Source organism: Priapulus caudatus, unplaced genomic scaffold (genome assembly GCF_000485595.1).
Source record: "Priapulus caudatus unplaced genomic scaffold, Priapulus_caudatus-5.0.1 Scaffold100, whole genome shotgun sequence".
In the NCBI taxonomy this organism is placed as follows: Eukaryota; Metazoa; Priapulida; class Priapulimorpha; order Priapulimorphida; family Priapulidae; genus Priapulus; species Priapulus caudatus.
This window is the reverse complement of record NW_014577161.1, coordinates 146,822-159,423: the sequence shown is the minus strand read 5'-3', so window position 1 is coordinate 159,423 and position 12,602 is coordinate 146,822. Positions and strand designations below refer to the sequence as shown.

The following is a 12,602-nucleotide window of genomic DNA, read 5'->3' as shown; positions in this document are numbered from 1 at the left end:
AACAACAGCAACAACAACAGCAACAACACTTTAATTCGCTCTTCGCTCTAATAGTATGTTACTGATTTTACATTTACTGACGCACACTGTTGTTGCCAACAATGTTGGTGTTTATCGTTACTTAATGTTATATTGTTACTGTTAGTTATTATTAATTATGCATGTACTCGCACAGGCACTTGGAACGTCTCAATATAAAAGAAAAAAGGTAAATAAACACGAAATGTATTTACTACCAAAGTCTTAATGTTTCTCTACTCTCTTTCACCTATTATTGCCGACAATTTCCTGTAAATGCCGTCCAACTGCTCATCTGCAACACACTGTCACACGCTGGCCGCCGCACGCTAGCTGCTGCACACTGACACATAAATATATAGTATTATATATAAAAAAATAAACACACACACTATATATTTATGTGTCAGTGTGCAGCAGCTAGCGTGCGGTGTACTTGTGTGTTGCAGATGAGCATTTGACCGGCATTTACAGGTGATTATAGGCGAAATAGAGTAGAGAAACATTAAGACTTTGGTAGTAAATACATTTCGTGTTTATTTACCTTTTTTCTTCTTATTGAGACGTTCCAAGTGCCTGTGTGCATGGCGGTAAGAATTAACTCGCGCGCGTGTGTGTAGCGGGTACGAAGTGGACGCGCCGTCATATGAAAGAGGTCGACACGCGAGGTCGCAGATGGCATAAGGACACGTCATCGTGTTTCCTGCCACGCGCAGACCTCATGAATATGTGCGCGCCTCGAGTAATCTACAAGCGCGAGCGAGCGAGCGAGCGAGCGAGAGGGGAGAAGGAGAGAATCTACTCGGAAATTGCCAATTAGCGGCGCGCTTTGACGCCGACACCTCACACAGATGTCGCCGCGCGCGCCGACGACCAGTCAGGCGCTGCCCAGTCAGCAGCACCGCGTCCTTAACAACACGGGTCCCAGCTGGCCGGCCGACGACTGGCTCCCGTTGCAAAGCCACCCGGCTTTATAAGCGCGCCTGGGTCATGCTCATAATCCTCCTCAACCACAGACTCTTATCGTCAACACTTTGGTTCGAAGACGTTTCGGCACGATGACGACCGGTCTATTCGTAGCATCTCTGTTCGCCGCCCTCGGCACGGCACTCTGCAGTAACTACACCGTCGGCAGAGAGGCCTACCTGGACTTCCACATCACACCAAAGGAGCCGCAGGACGAGCCGATAAGAGGCAGAATAGTCATCGCGCTGTTCACAGAGGCCCTGCCCATGACCACCTACAGCTTCGCCATGATCGCCAAGGGATTCAAGAAAGCCAACCCACCACACCAGTTGATGCATTACAAGAACAGCTACGTACATAGGTAAGCTTGTACAGGTAGATCTACGTATATGTATCTATAGATATACATATCTATATCTATATATCGTATAGATGCATAATGTGCATAGTGTGCAGAGGCAGGCGAGCGCGCAACTCTCGCAGCACGGCTGTTCTGACGTTTAGCTTTCGTCGATTTCGCTCTACAATTCAAGGGTTATCGAAGTCGAACACGAGTGCACGGTTACACGTTGTCATGCAGTGCACGCGTGCACACACACACACACACAAACACACACACACACACACACACACACACACACACACACACAAACACGCACACGCATACATACACGCACGTACACATACACGAACCCGGCACACTCATACGCACACATTATGTGCCATACAAGCACACGCACATACGCACACACGTACACGCGCGAATCCAAGAAGAGCTCGATAATTATACGACCAATGTCCACCTGCAACATTTACCGAAATCTACTCAAATATCGGTCACGCTGCTCGAACTCTTGCGTAAACCGTTCTCAATTCATCTATTCTAACGAGAGGGAAAACATGAACACGAAACACGCAAAGAATAACTTCCCCGCTCCCACACGCGCAAACTTTTCGCGATGATCTTTCGCCAGCGCGATGTTTCCGATTGGCTGCGGCACCCTGCATTGTTCACTCTCGTCGCGAGCGTACCGTATAGTAGTAGTATCATAGGTATTATAGAGACAAGCTACGTAGATAGTAGTAGTTATAGGTATAGTAGTAGGTAGTAGGTATAGGTAGTAGTAGTAGTATAGGTATAGTAGTAGAATGCCGTTACTAACTACAGCATTGTACTAACTACACTCGTGACCATGCATGCGCGAGCCTGCACATCTACCGCTACGGCCGGACGATAGTCGGTCCGAAGGCAGTACAATCAGTATGATGCTAAGCTCACTTTCTCGCCTCCCCTCTTTTTCTCTACGTGCTCTCTCTCTCCTCTCTCTCTCTCTCTCTCTCTCTCTCTCTCTCTGCTCTCTCTCTCTCTCTCTCTCTCTCTCTCTCTCTCTCTCTCTCTCTCTCTCTCTCTCCGTCCTCTCTCTCTTCTCTCTCTCTCTCTCTCCTCTCGTCTTCTCTCTCTCCTCTCTCTCCTCTCTCTCCCTCTCTCTCTCTCTCTCTCTCCTCTCTTCCTCTCTCCCCCTCTCTCTCTCCTCCCTCCCTCCCTCCCTCCTCCCTCCCTCACTCCATTCCCTCCCTCCCTCCTTCCTCCCTCCCTCCGCTCCCTCTCTCTCCTCCCCTCCCTCTCCTCTCTCTCTTCTCTCTCTCTCGGTCGCTCTCCCTCCTCTCTCTCTCTCGCTCTCTCTTCCTATCTCTTCCTTCTTTGTTCTCTTTCTCTCCTCCCCTCCTCTCTCTCTCTCTCTCGCTCTCTCTTCCTATCTCTTCCTTCTTTGTTCTCTTTCTCTCCTCCCCTCCCCTCTCTACCTTCTCTTTCTCTCTCTCTCGCTTTATCTCTTTCTCTTTCTCTCTCTTTCTCTCCACCTATCGATCTATGCATGATTTTTTTTGCATCGTCTCTTTTCCCGACGACAGGATCGTTCCCGATCTCATCGTGCAGATGGGTGACGTCACTGTCGGCGACGGCAGCGGTGGCCGCAGCATCTACGCGCCGATCTTCGACGACGAGAACTTCTTCCTGAGCCACCGCAGCGCCGGTTGGGTGTCGATGGCCAACCACGGACCCGACTCCAACCAGAGTCAGTTCTTCCTCACGCTCAACAAGGCGCGCTGGCTCGACAACAAGAACGTCGTCTTCGGACGCGTGATCGAAGGTGAGTCTGCGAGCGGGATGAGCCGGAGGGGGGAGCCACGGCTGCGATAGCAGACGCCACGTGTGCGGAAAGGGGGCGCGAGAGATGTAGAAAGGGGAGAGGCCACGGGTGCGAAAAAGAGCAGCACGAGTGCGAACACGAGAGGACGGCACAGGTGCGACAGCGGGGGCGTCGCAACACGGTGAAACCCCTCTGCGGCAGCTAGACTCCACATCTCCGCGTCGCCTCCTGTAATCGAGCGAGCGCACGCGCGATCGTATCATATCTGAGGAATATGCGGCCGCAGCGAATTATTCAGGAACGGGGGAGTTTTTAGAGGAATTATGCGCTCGTTACGGTGAACGCGTGTACGCTGCCCGGCGTGTGCATTAAACATTCATGCGTCCGTTTTGTAGGCATGGAGTTGCTGAAGACCCTCGGCTCTGTCGAACCTGACCAGTTCAACGGAGTACCGATGCAGCTCATCAAGATCACCGCCTCGGGACTGTACAAGCTCGACAAGGAGTACGACCTGTCGGAGAAGGACCTGGATAGGGAGGACGACATCGGCGCCAAGGGTGTGTACCAGAAGGTCGAGAAGGAAGGAAAGAAGGAGAAAGAAGGAGAGAACAAGAAGAAGAGCAAGTCCGTCTAAATGGGCACGCGGACTTCTCCGCGTATTTCTCTACATCGTCGCCCTGATCTAGTCTCACAGATTGCCGCCCATGTCATTAAAAACTTGATTCCTCGGCTACACATAACGACTTCTTTTACAACCTCTTTCCATTCCGTGAATGATAAAGCTCAAGGAGTTCGTGGGGCTATCGTGTAAGAGTCAATATGTCATCCATTTCTGATAGGCCTACTGCAACGTAACGTACGTCTGTAGCTATGTTTGAACTTTGAGCAATAAACAGAGCGTCAAATACCACAACGTTTTTCCACTCATTTATATTAAAATTCGGCTAGAGCAATCTATAAGACGCGTCTACACAAGAAGACTGAAACGAAAATATGCGCATATGCGACCAGAAATGGCGAGTTACGCGGAGATAATCGCTTTTTGCCGGTGTAAACATGCACATAACCTGAGATGATGTAGCGAAGCTGCTTGCTTACCGTGATCGCATTAGTGGTTACGCGCGAGGGTGTATATCTAACACCCTTTGCTAACGTCTATTAGGCACATAATGAAAAGAACACAACAGCAGTGGTATACGTATTCTAGTTATTCTCTTTAATCGTTACCTCTTAACTGTGTATAATCCCATAACAGGGCAATCGCGTACACTAGGGTTACGCGAGACACGTCATAACTTACGAGGCTAATGCTGTGTCGTCCGGTTATCTAGCAAATGTGCAGTATCTATGTATCGTGCTCTGTCTACGTTTTACGAGCTCTCTGTCTGTCCTTCTCTCTCGCCAAGCAAGAAATATATACCCGAACTGGAGACCCGTCTATCTATTGTTTATCGTCAATCCGCTATACGCGACTGCCTGTAATTGGTTGCCTCTACTACTGGCTAGTCCATGGTCACGACTTTATATAGCTGGGCATGCATGTACCCCAAAAACGAACAATAGCATAATAGTGTGTATTTCCTTACTATGTATTTCTGCGGTATTACAATGAATCGAGGTTCAATCAGCACCATGCATGCAGCAACGTCCATCGCCAGCATTCTGCTTTTAGATTTTTACGGGAGCTTCTGAGCTCAGCGAATAGTTAACCAGATGCATCTAAATGTGCTTCAGTATGAAAAAGATGCTAACTCTAAACGTAACAAAAATTTCCAAAAACGTTTAATTAATTTTAAGAGATATAACGACCTCGCTAAACCGACACACATGTATGATATACTAAACATAACATGTTTACACAATAACAGACATTTGTGTTGGGGCATACGTGGTCCACGACAATATTTTAAACTGTAATATGCTACGAGCTCGTTAGACTTTTTATTATTCTTAACCCGGAATTCATTACGGCACCCCAGACATTGTGATGAAACATTCTTGCATCAACACTGTCTACGCCTTGCTTTTCACGAACGCATAAACTTCGGTCACGGAAGTGCATCCATATTTCCTACCTGCCGTGGATAAATATTAGTGGTAAGATAGATTTCCCTCTAGCACACAGGCAAATGTGTAGTAGCAACGGTAGCAAATTTTAGCTTTAATAGTTAGGGTACGGGGTATATCGTATATGTAGTGATCATCGACTACATATTGCAAACGACACCGCATGACGGACCACTTTAGATGTATATCAGGGAGTGAGGATGAGGAAAGATTAAACTTGATGTAGATGAGGTCATACAATGACTGTCACCCCCCCCACGCACATTCTCCTCTATGAAACACCAACTATGCGCGCAACTCATAAAAAATTACATTCATTCATTCACGGTATGACAATTACATGTATACACTGCATATGCTGAGCATGCAATAATACTACTGATGTAGAACACAACGCAATACCCTACTTAATATGTGCATGCTACATTTTGTGGCTTCCTCTATGATAAGGATAAACCAGATGCTCACAACGAATTCGGGTTATATAGTTTATGTTTGTCTTGCAGTGAATGTATGTACATATGAATAAATAAAAGAGAGGCAAGTCTTAACTGATGCACATGCAAACACGAGCAGTCTGTAATGTTTGTCTATAGCTGCCAGCAGGCTTCACGCCCACACAACACTAGCACACCAACTCATGTCTTCATGCTAAGCCACTAATGCTTTCTATGTGTGTGACTCAGACTGCATATTACCGAACTACATACATAAGCCCGAGGTATATCTGGCAAAATATATATGGCAGTATAAAAGCATTTATGAAAATATCTCCGCGACCCTTTCTTCATAATTATTGCTATAAATTAAGTCCCTAGGAAATTACTACCAATTATTTCTCTGTTTACTACACGAAAATGAATCAAATTTAGCGTCAGCTTTTTAATACAGACACCCTGAGGATTATAAATAATAATGTTTTCTAATAACTAACAAGCACACTGTCGAATTATTCACAATGGAATTATTCACAATTTTGAACATCTCGTGGAAACCATGGCGATTAAATATAACATCGGCTGCTACAAAATATCACGCACACCACCTGCACGCACTCAAACCTACTGAACACTAAAACGACAGGCACACAATACTCATGAAAATACTCGCTAAAATATTTCAGAGTTATAATTTTAGTTACATCTACTAAGTAACTCAAGTCTATATATCTTCACCCACACCGTAGTTTATAGGTAACATAATCAGAGTTAGAAATACCACTAAAACCATTCACTATATGCGGCGAGTGCATAACGTAACTAGGAGTGAATAATAGAGATAGGTGACTTCATGAGCGCAATTAAACATACAGGAAAATGTTGAACAAAATTAATGTTTAATCTCTCTTTAACATCTCAACATTATCAATCACACACTATTGCCAGTTAACATTAAAGCCAAACAAAGGTGAGTTGGCATGAATTCAAAACCTACTAGTAATAACAGAAGTCAAACATTAAGTAAACTCAGCATTAGGACAGGAAAATATTGTTGCTGCAAAATTCAAGATAGCAAAATTTTTAGAATATTTGAATTAGCATTTGACAATTTGAACCTTGATCTTGAGCCTGGCGTTTCAACTTCACACTGTCAGATGGCAAACTGCAATTTTCAACGCCATTTCTCTGACTTTGATTTATAATTAATAATACTTCAAACGCATTCTATTAAACCTAAAAAGAATACAATAGGGCGGCTGTTGAACTACACAATGAGAGCCGCTGTTGTTTAATATATTCAGTATAACCCGTGAATAGCGACTCTTTCGAGATAGATAAATAGAAGATGAGTCTGTGCAGGGAAAATACAATGATTAGATCTCTCACATTGTACCTGACTTGAAAGAAAAAGACAATTGACTTTTCCTTTTATGTTTCAAAAAAGCATTACATTGTACAGCTAAAGTTGAGTGTAGATTGAGGCAGCGCATCAAACACTTTAGAGCACAGGATATAATTCATAGGTGAATTAATGCTCGTATCTTAAAAATAGCTTTTACTATCGTAATGTAAGGATAAATCCCCCATTATCCGGCAGCAGACACACATTTCTTGGCATTTATTTCTAGTTCAATATATATATCGCAAAATGAGTTTCATATATTCGCATACTCTTCAAACAAAAAGCATTCAAACACTGAATAAATATCGAATAGCGAGTCCTTGCCTGAGGCATCACCAACACGTGACACGCATTACAGTATTTGCAAATCAAATGTCACCGTGCAATCGCTTGTGACAGACAAACATTTACCAGAATAATCGAGTATGCCTATATAAAACTAACCACTGTCTCGCCTTTTAGATTCTTGCCTCATCCATGACTTCAGCCTAAACTTTGTGTAGCTACGAAATCATTAACAGGGAGGGCACGATATTTTCAGAAAAACAAGTTTCTTATGAGAATAATCTATGGAAAGGAGTAATATTTTTGGTATGGATTTCATCGCAATTATGATACTTGATTGTTGTTTAATTGCGATTGTGCTTCCTTGTTTAAAATCTAAGTGGTGAAATAAACCAAATTACTTTACTTAAGTTGACTACTAATTTTCTTATTCGGAATCATTTGAGTGAGCTAATAAGACTACGGCCAATGAACACATGGATTATCATATATGCCAACAGTTTTTCATTTCAACTCCTTATAATTATGCATATTTTTCTAACTTTTGGTAAACACGATCTGTAGTAAACACGTTTTGTGTGGAGACCTTAATTGACTCAACAAGATACTGATGTCTAAAGATTTCGAATTAGAAATGTGCTCACTGCTTGAAGAATAAAATTGTTTTTCAGCTAAGCATTTCCAAAAGTTACTATGGCAAACGCTGGACCAGCATAACCATACTGGTACTGATCCAATTAGCTTTCATTAAAACTCTCTCATTAAATCCAAAGGTCTGAGCTAAGCCTCACTATTTTCGCAAAAATTAACAACATTGCTGCGACAGGGGACAGCACAGAAGGCGTGGCGGTAGTGCGGGACGGGTGGCTATACGCCATGGATCCATGTAGAATGGCTACAGAGAAACTGCTGTACGGACACTCACGGGCTTTTCTGCAATTGCTCTGGACGTATTTTCTTTTGCATACAAGTACAGTTGCCGTTACCATGCAGGCAACAGCTCCGCTACGCACGTCGGTTTACAACTGAAACCCGAGCATCTCTTGCATATACATGCATGCATCGCAAGTTCATGGAAACCTCTCTACGGAGCAGCAGTTCCATCACGTTTTACGCCGTACAATGCAGCTTACGCGCTATCTCTTGTTGCACGCGAAGTAAACAGCCAACTGAATGTCTATATTCGCATAAATCTTTATAATAACAAGATGCATCACCAGAGACACTGGTTTTGATACATCAGGCATAAATATTGAGATGCGTATATTTTGCGTTTCTACTAATATTAGAGGAAAGCGGTTATAAACAATAAATTAAATGTCACTGGGGATTTGATAGGGAGTACTACCTGAAACATACATCAGATAGACTGATGAATTTGGATGCTAGGCATTTGTAGAACTTTCTGCGGACTTATCTATATAGCTCATGCTAGACGGTCTTAAGCTTGACACCCTGCTGATTATACTGTAACATTGCTGTAGTGTAGGGTATAATACTTAATAGACTAGTTACTGCAACTTAATAGCTGATTATATACTCGTCCCAGATAGTATGGAAACGCTCATAATGCCCGACAGACGGTACTTCTCTCACAGTGCGATCAACCTTTGCGCAGCCATGGTAGTACTAGTAAGCATCATCACAACTGTTTATAAGCATGAATCGATGTCCCGACTATACACACAAAAATCACTGAAAACGTTTCATGTAGCTCGACTGTGAGATGATAAAGCCCTCGCAGTTCTTACCACTAATTAACTAAGTACTGCCGTGCGTGCGTGCGTGCGTGCGGCGTGCCGTGCGTGCCCCGTGCGTGCGTGCGTGTGGTGTGTGTGCTGTGTGTGTTGTGCGTACATGTGTGTACATGTGTGTATGTCGTGCGCGCGGGCGATGTGTGTGTGTGTGTGTGTGATGTGTGTTTGTGCTCGTGCGTGGTGCGCGTGGGCGTGTGTGGCCTGTGCGTGTGAGCGCGGCGTGGTGCAATGTGTGTGTGTGTGCGTGCGCTCGCGCGCGCGCGTGTGTGTGTGTGTGTGTCGCGCGCGGTGTGTGTGTGTGTGTGTGTGTGTGCGTGTGTGTGTGTGTGTGTGTGCGTGTGTGTGCGTGTGCGACTGTGTGTGTGTGATTGTGTATATATACATATATCCATTAATGATTATCCACATACACAATATATGCAATCATGGCTTAGCTTTAGATGTGGCTGGTTATACCGTAATGTACGTACTCTGAGTCGGTTAAAATTTTATTATCCCGTAGGCATACCGTCACACACGTAACTAGACAGAGGGCACTCACGGAGAGTGCATACCTCCGCCAGCGTGTAACATGTATACATGTCTTATTATTTTATTGTATTGGCTTGCTGTTCGCTCGCTCGTAGCAGCCGCTCGTTGCTGCTGCTCGCTCACATGTACACGCTTGACTGGACACACTAACACACTAACACTGACTGGCCTGCTGCTGGCTACACGAACACACACACTAACACACGAACGTACGAGACCGATCACATAACCTCCGCCCTCCAACTCCGTTTGGCGGAGGTAATAACTTTCAATTATGCTCAGCCTCTTGATATTATCCTGTAGGGGTTGTGGGGGATATAAATTTGCGAGAAGGACTGAAACGAAGGCGTAATAGACACTGCAGTAAAAAGCTAACTGCTGTCGTTTGGCTTCAACGCATGGCATTTGTGTTCTGTCACGCTCACAGTCACCTATGGTGTGGAAGGATTACGGGTTGCATTGTGCGCATCTAAAATTAATGGAACATTACGGGCTATTGAACCGGCTGGCGTGGGAGTACTAGTGAAAGTTCGTGATAATAAATACGGGTTAGTGTAGTATACCTCTGACATACGCGCAATATGTACGCACGTAAGGAATGAGGAAGATTGACTTTTGCATTACGTCTGACATTTAGTGTGGTGATGTCATGCTGACAAAGCATTTGCACGACTACTGATTATATTTGTTCGAAACGTTGACGCTGACAGGTGGTCGTATACTCTAAATTTATTACGTTCAGAATTAGAGTGACGATGAATCATCAAAACTACATACGCTAAGTCAATATTTCGCATATCAAATTTGTTTTCGTCTCTGCCATCAGTCATAAAGTAGTACTAGTTAGTGAGCGATGAGTATTCAACCGGACTAATCTGTGCTGTGATTGACTTATCAGAGGGTACGTGCGTGACCATACTGCTTCTTTTGCTGTCATCGGGAATTGGGTATACTGTATTCATTCGGCAAAAATCGAACATCTTATTTCGGACGAGTGCAGCATATGTGTACGCGTGTTGGACGCCTGGATTGCGTATACTGTTAGAGTGCCCTTACTGATTCAATACAGCAGTAGGCTAAGAATCCAAGAATACTAATGACTATTGGTGTGTCTCTAAATGCTGTCCCCGTGTGCGTGTGCGTGCGTGTATGTGCGCGCGCGCGTACTCTTGTTAGGCATGCTGTGCATGGAAATCGCATCATCTTTCCGCATACATGCAATAGCCTTCACCGACTAGTTAGAACATACATGTTGAGTATTTACTATCATGCGCGTGCGTCTACGCAAACAGAAACGTACGCAATCCGCTCTGCTTTGAAACCAACATCAATAAATGTATATTACTCATGGCATTAAAGCAGCTAAACTCGACTGACTTCATAGGTCGATGAAATTCAACCAGTGAGCTCGATCAGCAGCCACTTTCAGAGGAAGCTAGTCCATACCTCAACAACAAATCAAGAAAGCCAAACAATCCGTCATTTCCTGAAATAGTGCACCACTGGCACTCACTCCATCACCATCGCGCAGCACCCAGGTTTTTATTTACTATCATTCATTGCATCTTGCTGCGATGGGATTAATTCAGGGCAAAGTCAGTGAAGTGACTGGGGGAGTTGAGAAGGGTGATTTAAAATTAGCATTCCGAGAGAAAGGTGGACTAACATTGTTTGACACTTGACTGACATTACAATGTTCAATTATTGTAGCTAGCTAGAATCAAGAGTCCATAATAAAAGATTTTCTCATAATAGAATCATTTCTATTATAGACTCTTGGTAGAATACGTCTATTCAGGATACAACACGCTTAGATACATACTACATTGCACGTACGGGGTAAGAACGTACTTACAATCTCCTAAAGGTAACCGCGATGTAAAATTTGCAGTTTTATCAACTGACGGTACTAAATTTTACAGTTGATAACGGAAAGGTGGTAATATTACTTTAAATGACGATATTGACCAAATTACTAGCTTATAATTATGGTGATATAATAAATAATTATTTAGTTAACAGTACTATCTACTAATATTACCATTACCACCTTCCTGTTATCAAACATGTGCCTACATTCCTTGAGTTCTAACCTGGCTGGGTGCCATCGAAATGTGCATGGTGAAAGCGATTCAGCGTTTGAAATAGGTCAATGTCCAAAATGAATAAATCGATGGATGATAAGCTATATCTGACTCTCGCAGTTTTACATGACCCCCGGTGACCGTCAAGACCAAAAGCACTTGGAACGTCTCAATAAAAAAAGGTAAATAAGCACGAAATGTATTTACTAGCTACCAAAGTCTTAAAGGGATCGTTTACTCTAGGTTCTAGGGTTATTTTCAGTTAATTTAGGTTAAAATTACGCTACATAAAAAGTTTCATGGTTCAATCACCATTAGAAATATTATTAAGAAATGTTTTAAAACCAACGACTACAGTTTGATTACAACGAAGGTGGAGCCACTCAAAGCGCACGATCTGATAAGTTTGCGCAAAACAACTTTTCAGCCAAGGGCTACAGACCGAGGGTGTTTCTTATTTATTAATTTAAAAGCAAAAGGATTGTAATATCTTATAAACGACATATAGTTTCAGTTATATTATGGATAAATTTGTCCTAAAATTAACATTGTTCGGTTAAATAGCATTTAGGTATAAATATAATTGCACCTTTGTGATTAGCCCTCGGTCTGTATAACGTTCAAAATAAATTGGCAAATGCGCAACTTTTTCAGGGTGGCAGCACCGTCGCGGGTGTCATGGCGCCGTTCAAATTTCTAGCGTTGATGTGAAATTAATTATAACAATTAAATTAGGTAACTGGTAACAAATACGTGTGGGTATATAGACGATTTGTTATACAGTAAGTACAGTTGTATGCAGTAAAATCCTAGAGTCTACTATCCCTTTAAAGTGATTACGTCACGAATTTCTAGCACCATCAAGTAGTATATTTGTGTGTTATTTGTACAAAATAAAATGT

General features: G+C 43.3%; 2 protein-coding genes across 2 annotated transcripts in view; one reads left to right on the top strand and one right to left on the bottom strand.

Moving 5' to 3' along the window:
* The first annotated feature begins 1,002 nt into the window (after window positions 1–1,002).
* Window positions 1,003–4,044, top strand: LOC106805115 (peptidyl-prolyl cis-trans isomerase H-like). The gene is made up of 3 exons (XM_014806596.1): window positions 1,003–1,345; window positions 2,896–3,134; window positions 3,530–4,044. Exons 1-3 carry the CDS (start codon window positions 1,077–1,079, stop codon window positions 3,766–3,768), a joined length of 747 nt encoding a protein of 248 aa, XP_014662082.1. The 5' UTR covers window positions 1,003–1,076; the 3' UTR covers window positions 3,769–4,044.
* A 98-nt stretch (window positions 4,045–4,142) lies between these two features.
* Window positions 4,143–12,602, bottom strand: part of LOC106805117 — a 20,493-nt gene continuing 12,033 nt past the window's right edge. The window contains exon 2 of the mRNA XM_014806598.1: window positions 4,143–5,209. Within this exon, the coding sequence (XP_014662084.1) occupies window positions 5,148–5,209 (62 nt within the window). The 3' untranslated portion in view covers window positions 4,143–5,147. The remainder of the gene's footprint in view (window positions 5,210–12,602) is intronic.

Coding starts and splice junctions, on each gene's coding strand:
- LOC106805115 (XM_014806596.1), top strand. CDS start 1,077: ATGACGACCGGTCTATTCGTAGCATCTCTGTTCGCCGCCCTCGGCACG. Junction 1,346..2,895: donor AAGAACAGCTACGTACATAG/GTAAGCTTGTAC, acceptor TCCCGACGACAG/GATCGTTCCCGATCTCATCG. Junction 3,135..3,529: donor CTTCGGACGCGTGATCGAAG/GTGAGTCTGCGA, acceptor TCCGTTTTGTAG/GCATGGAGTTGCTGAAGACC.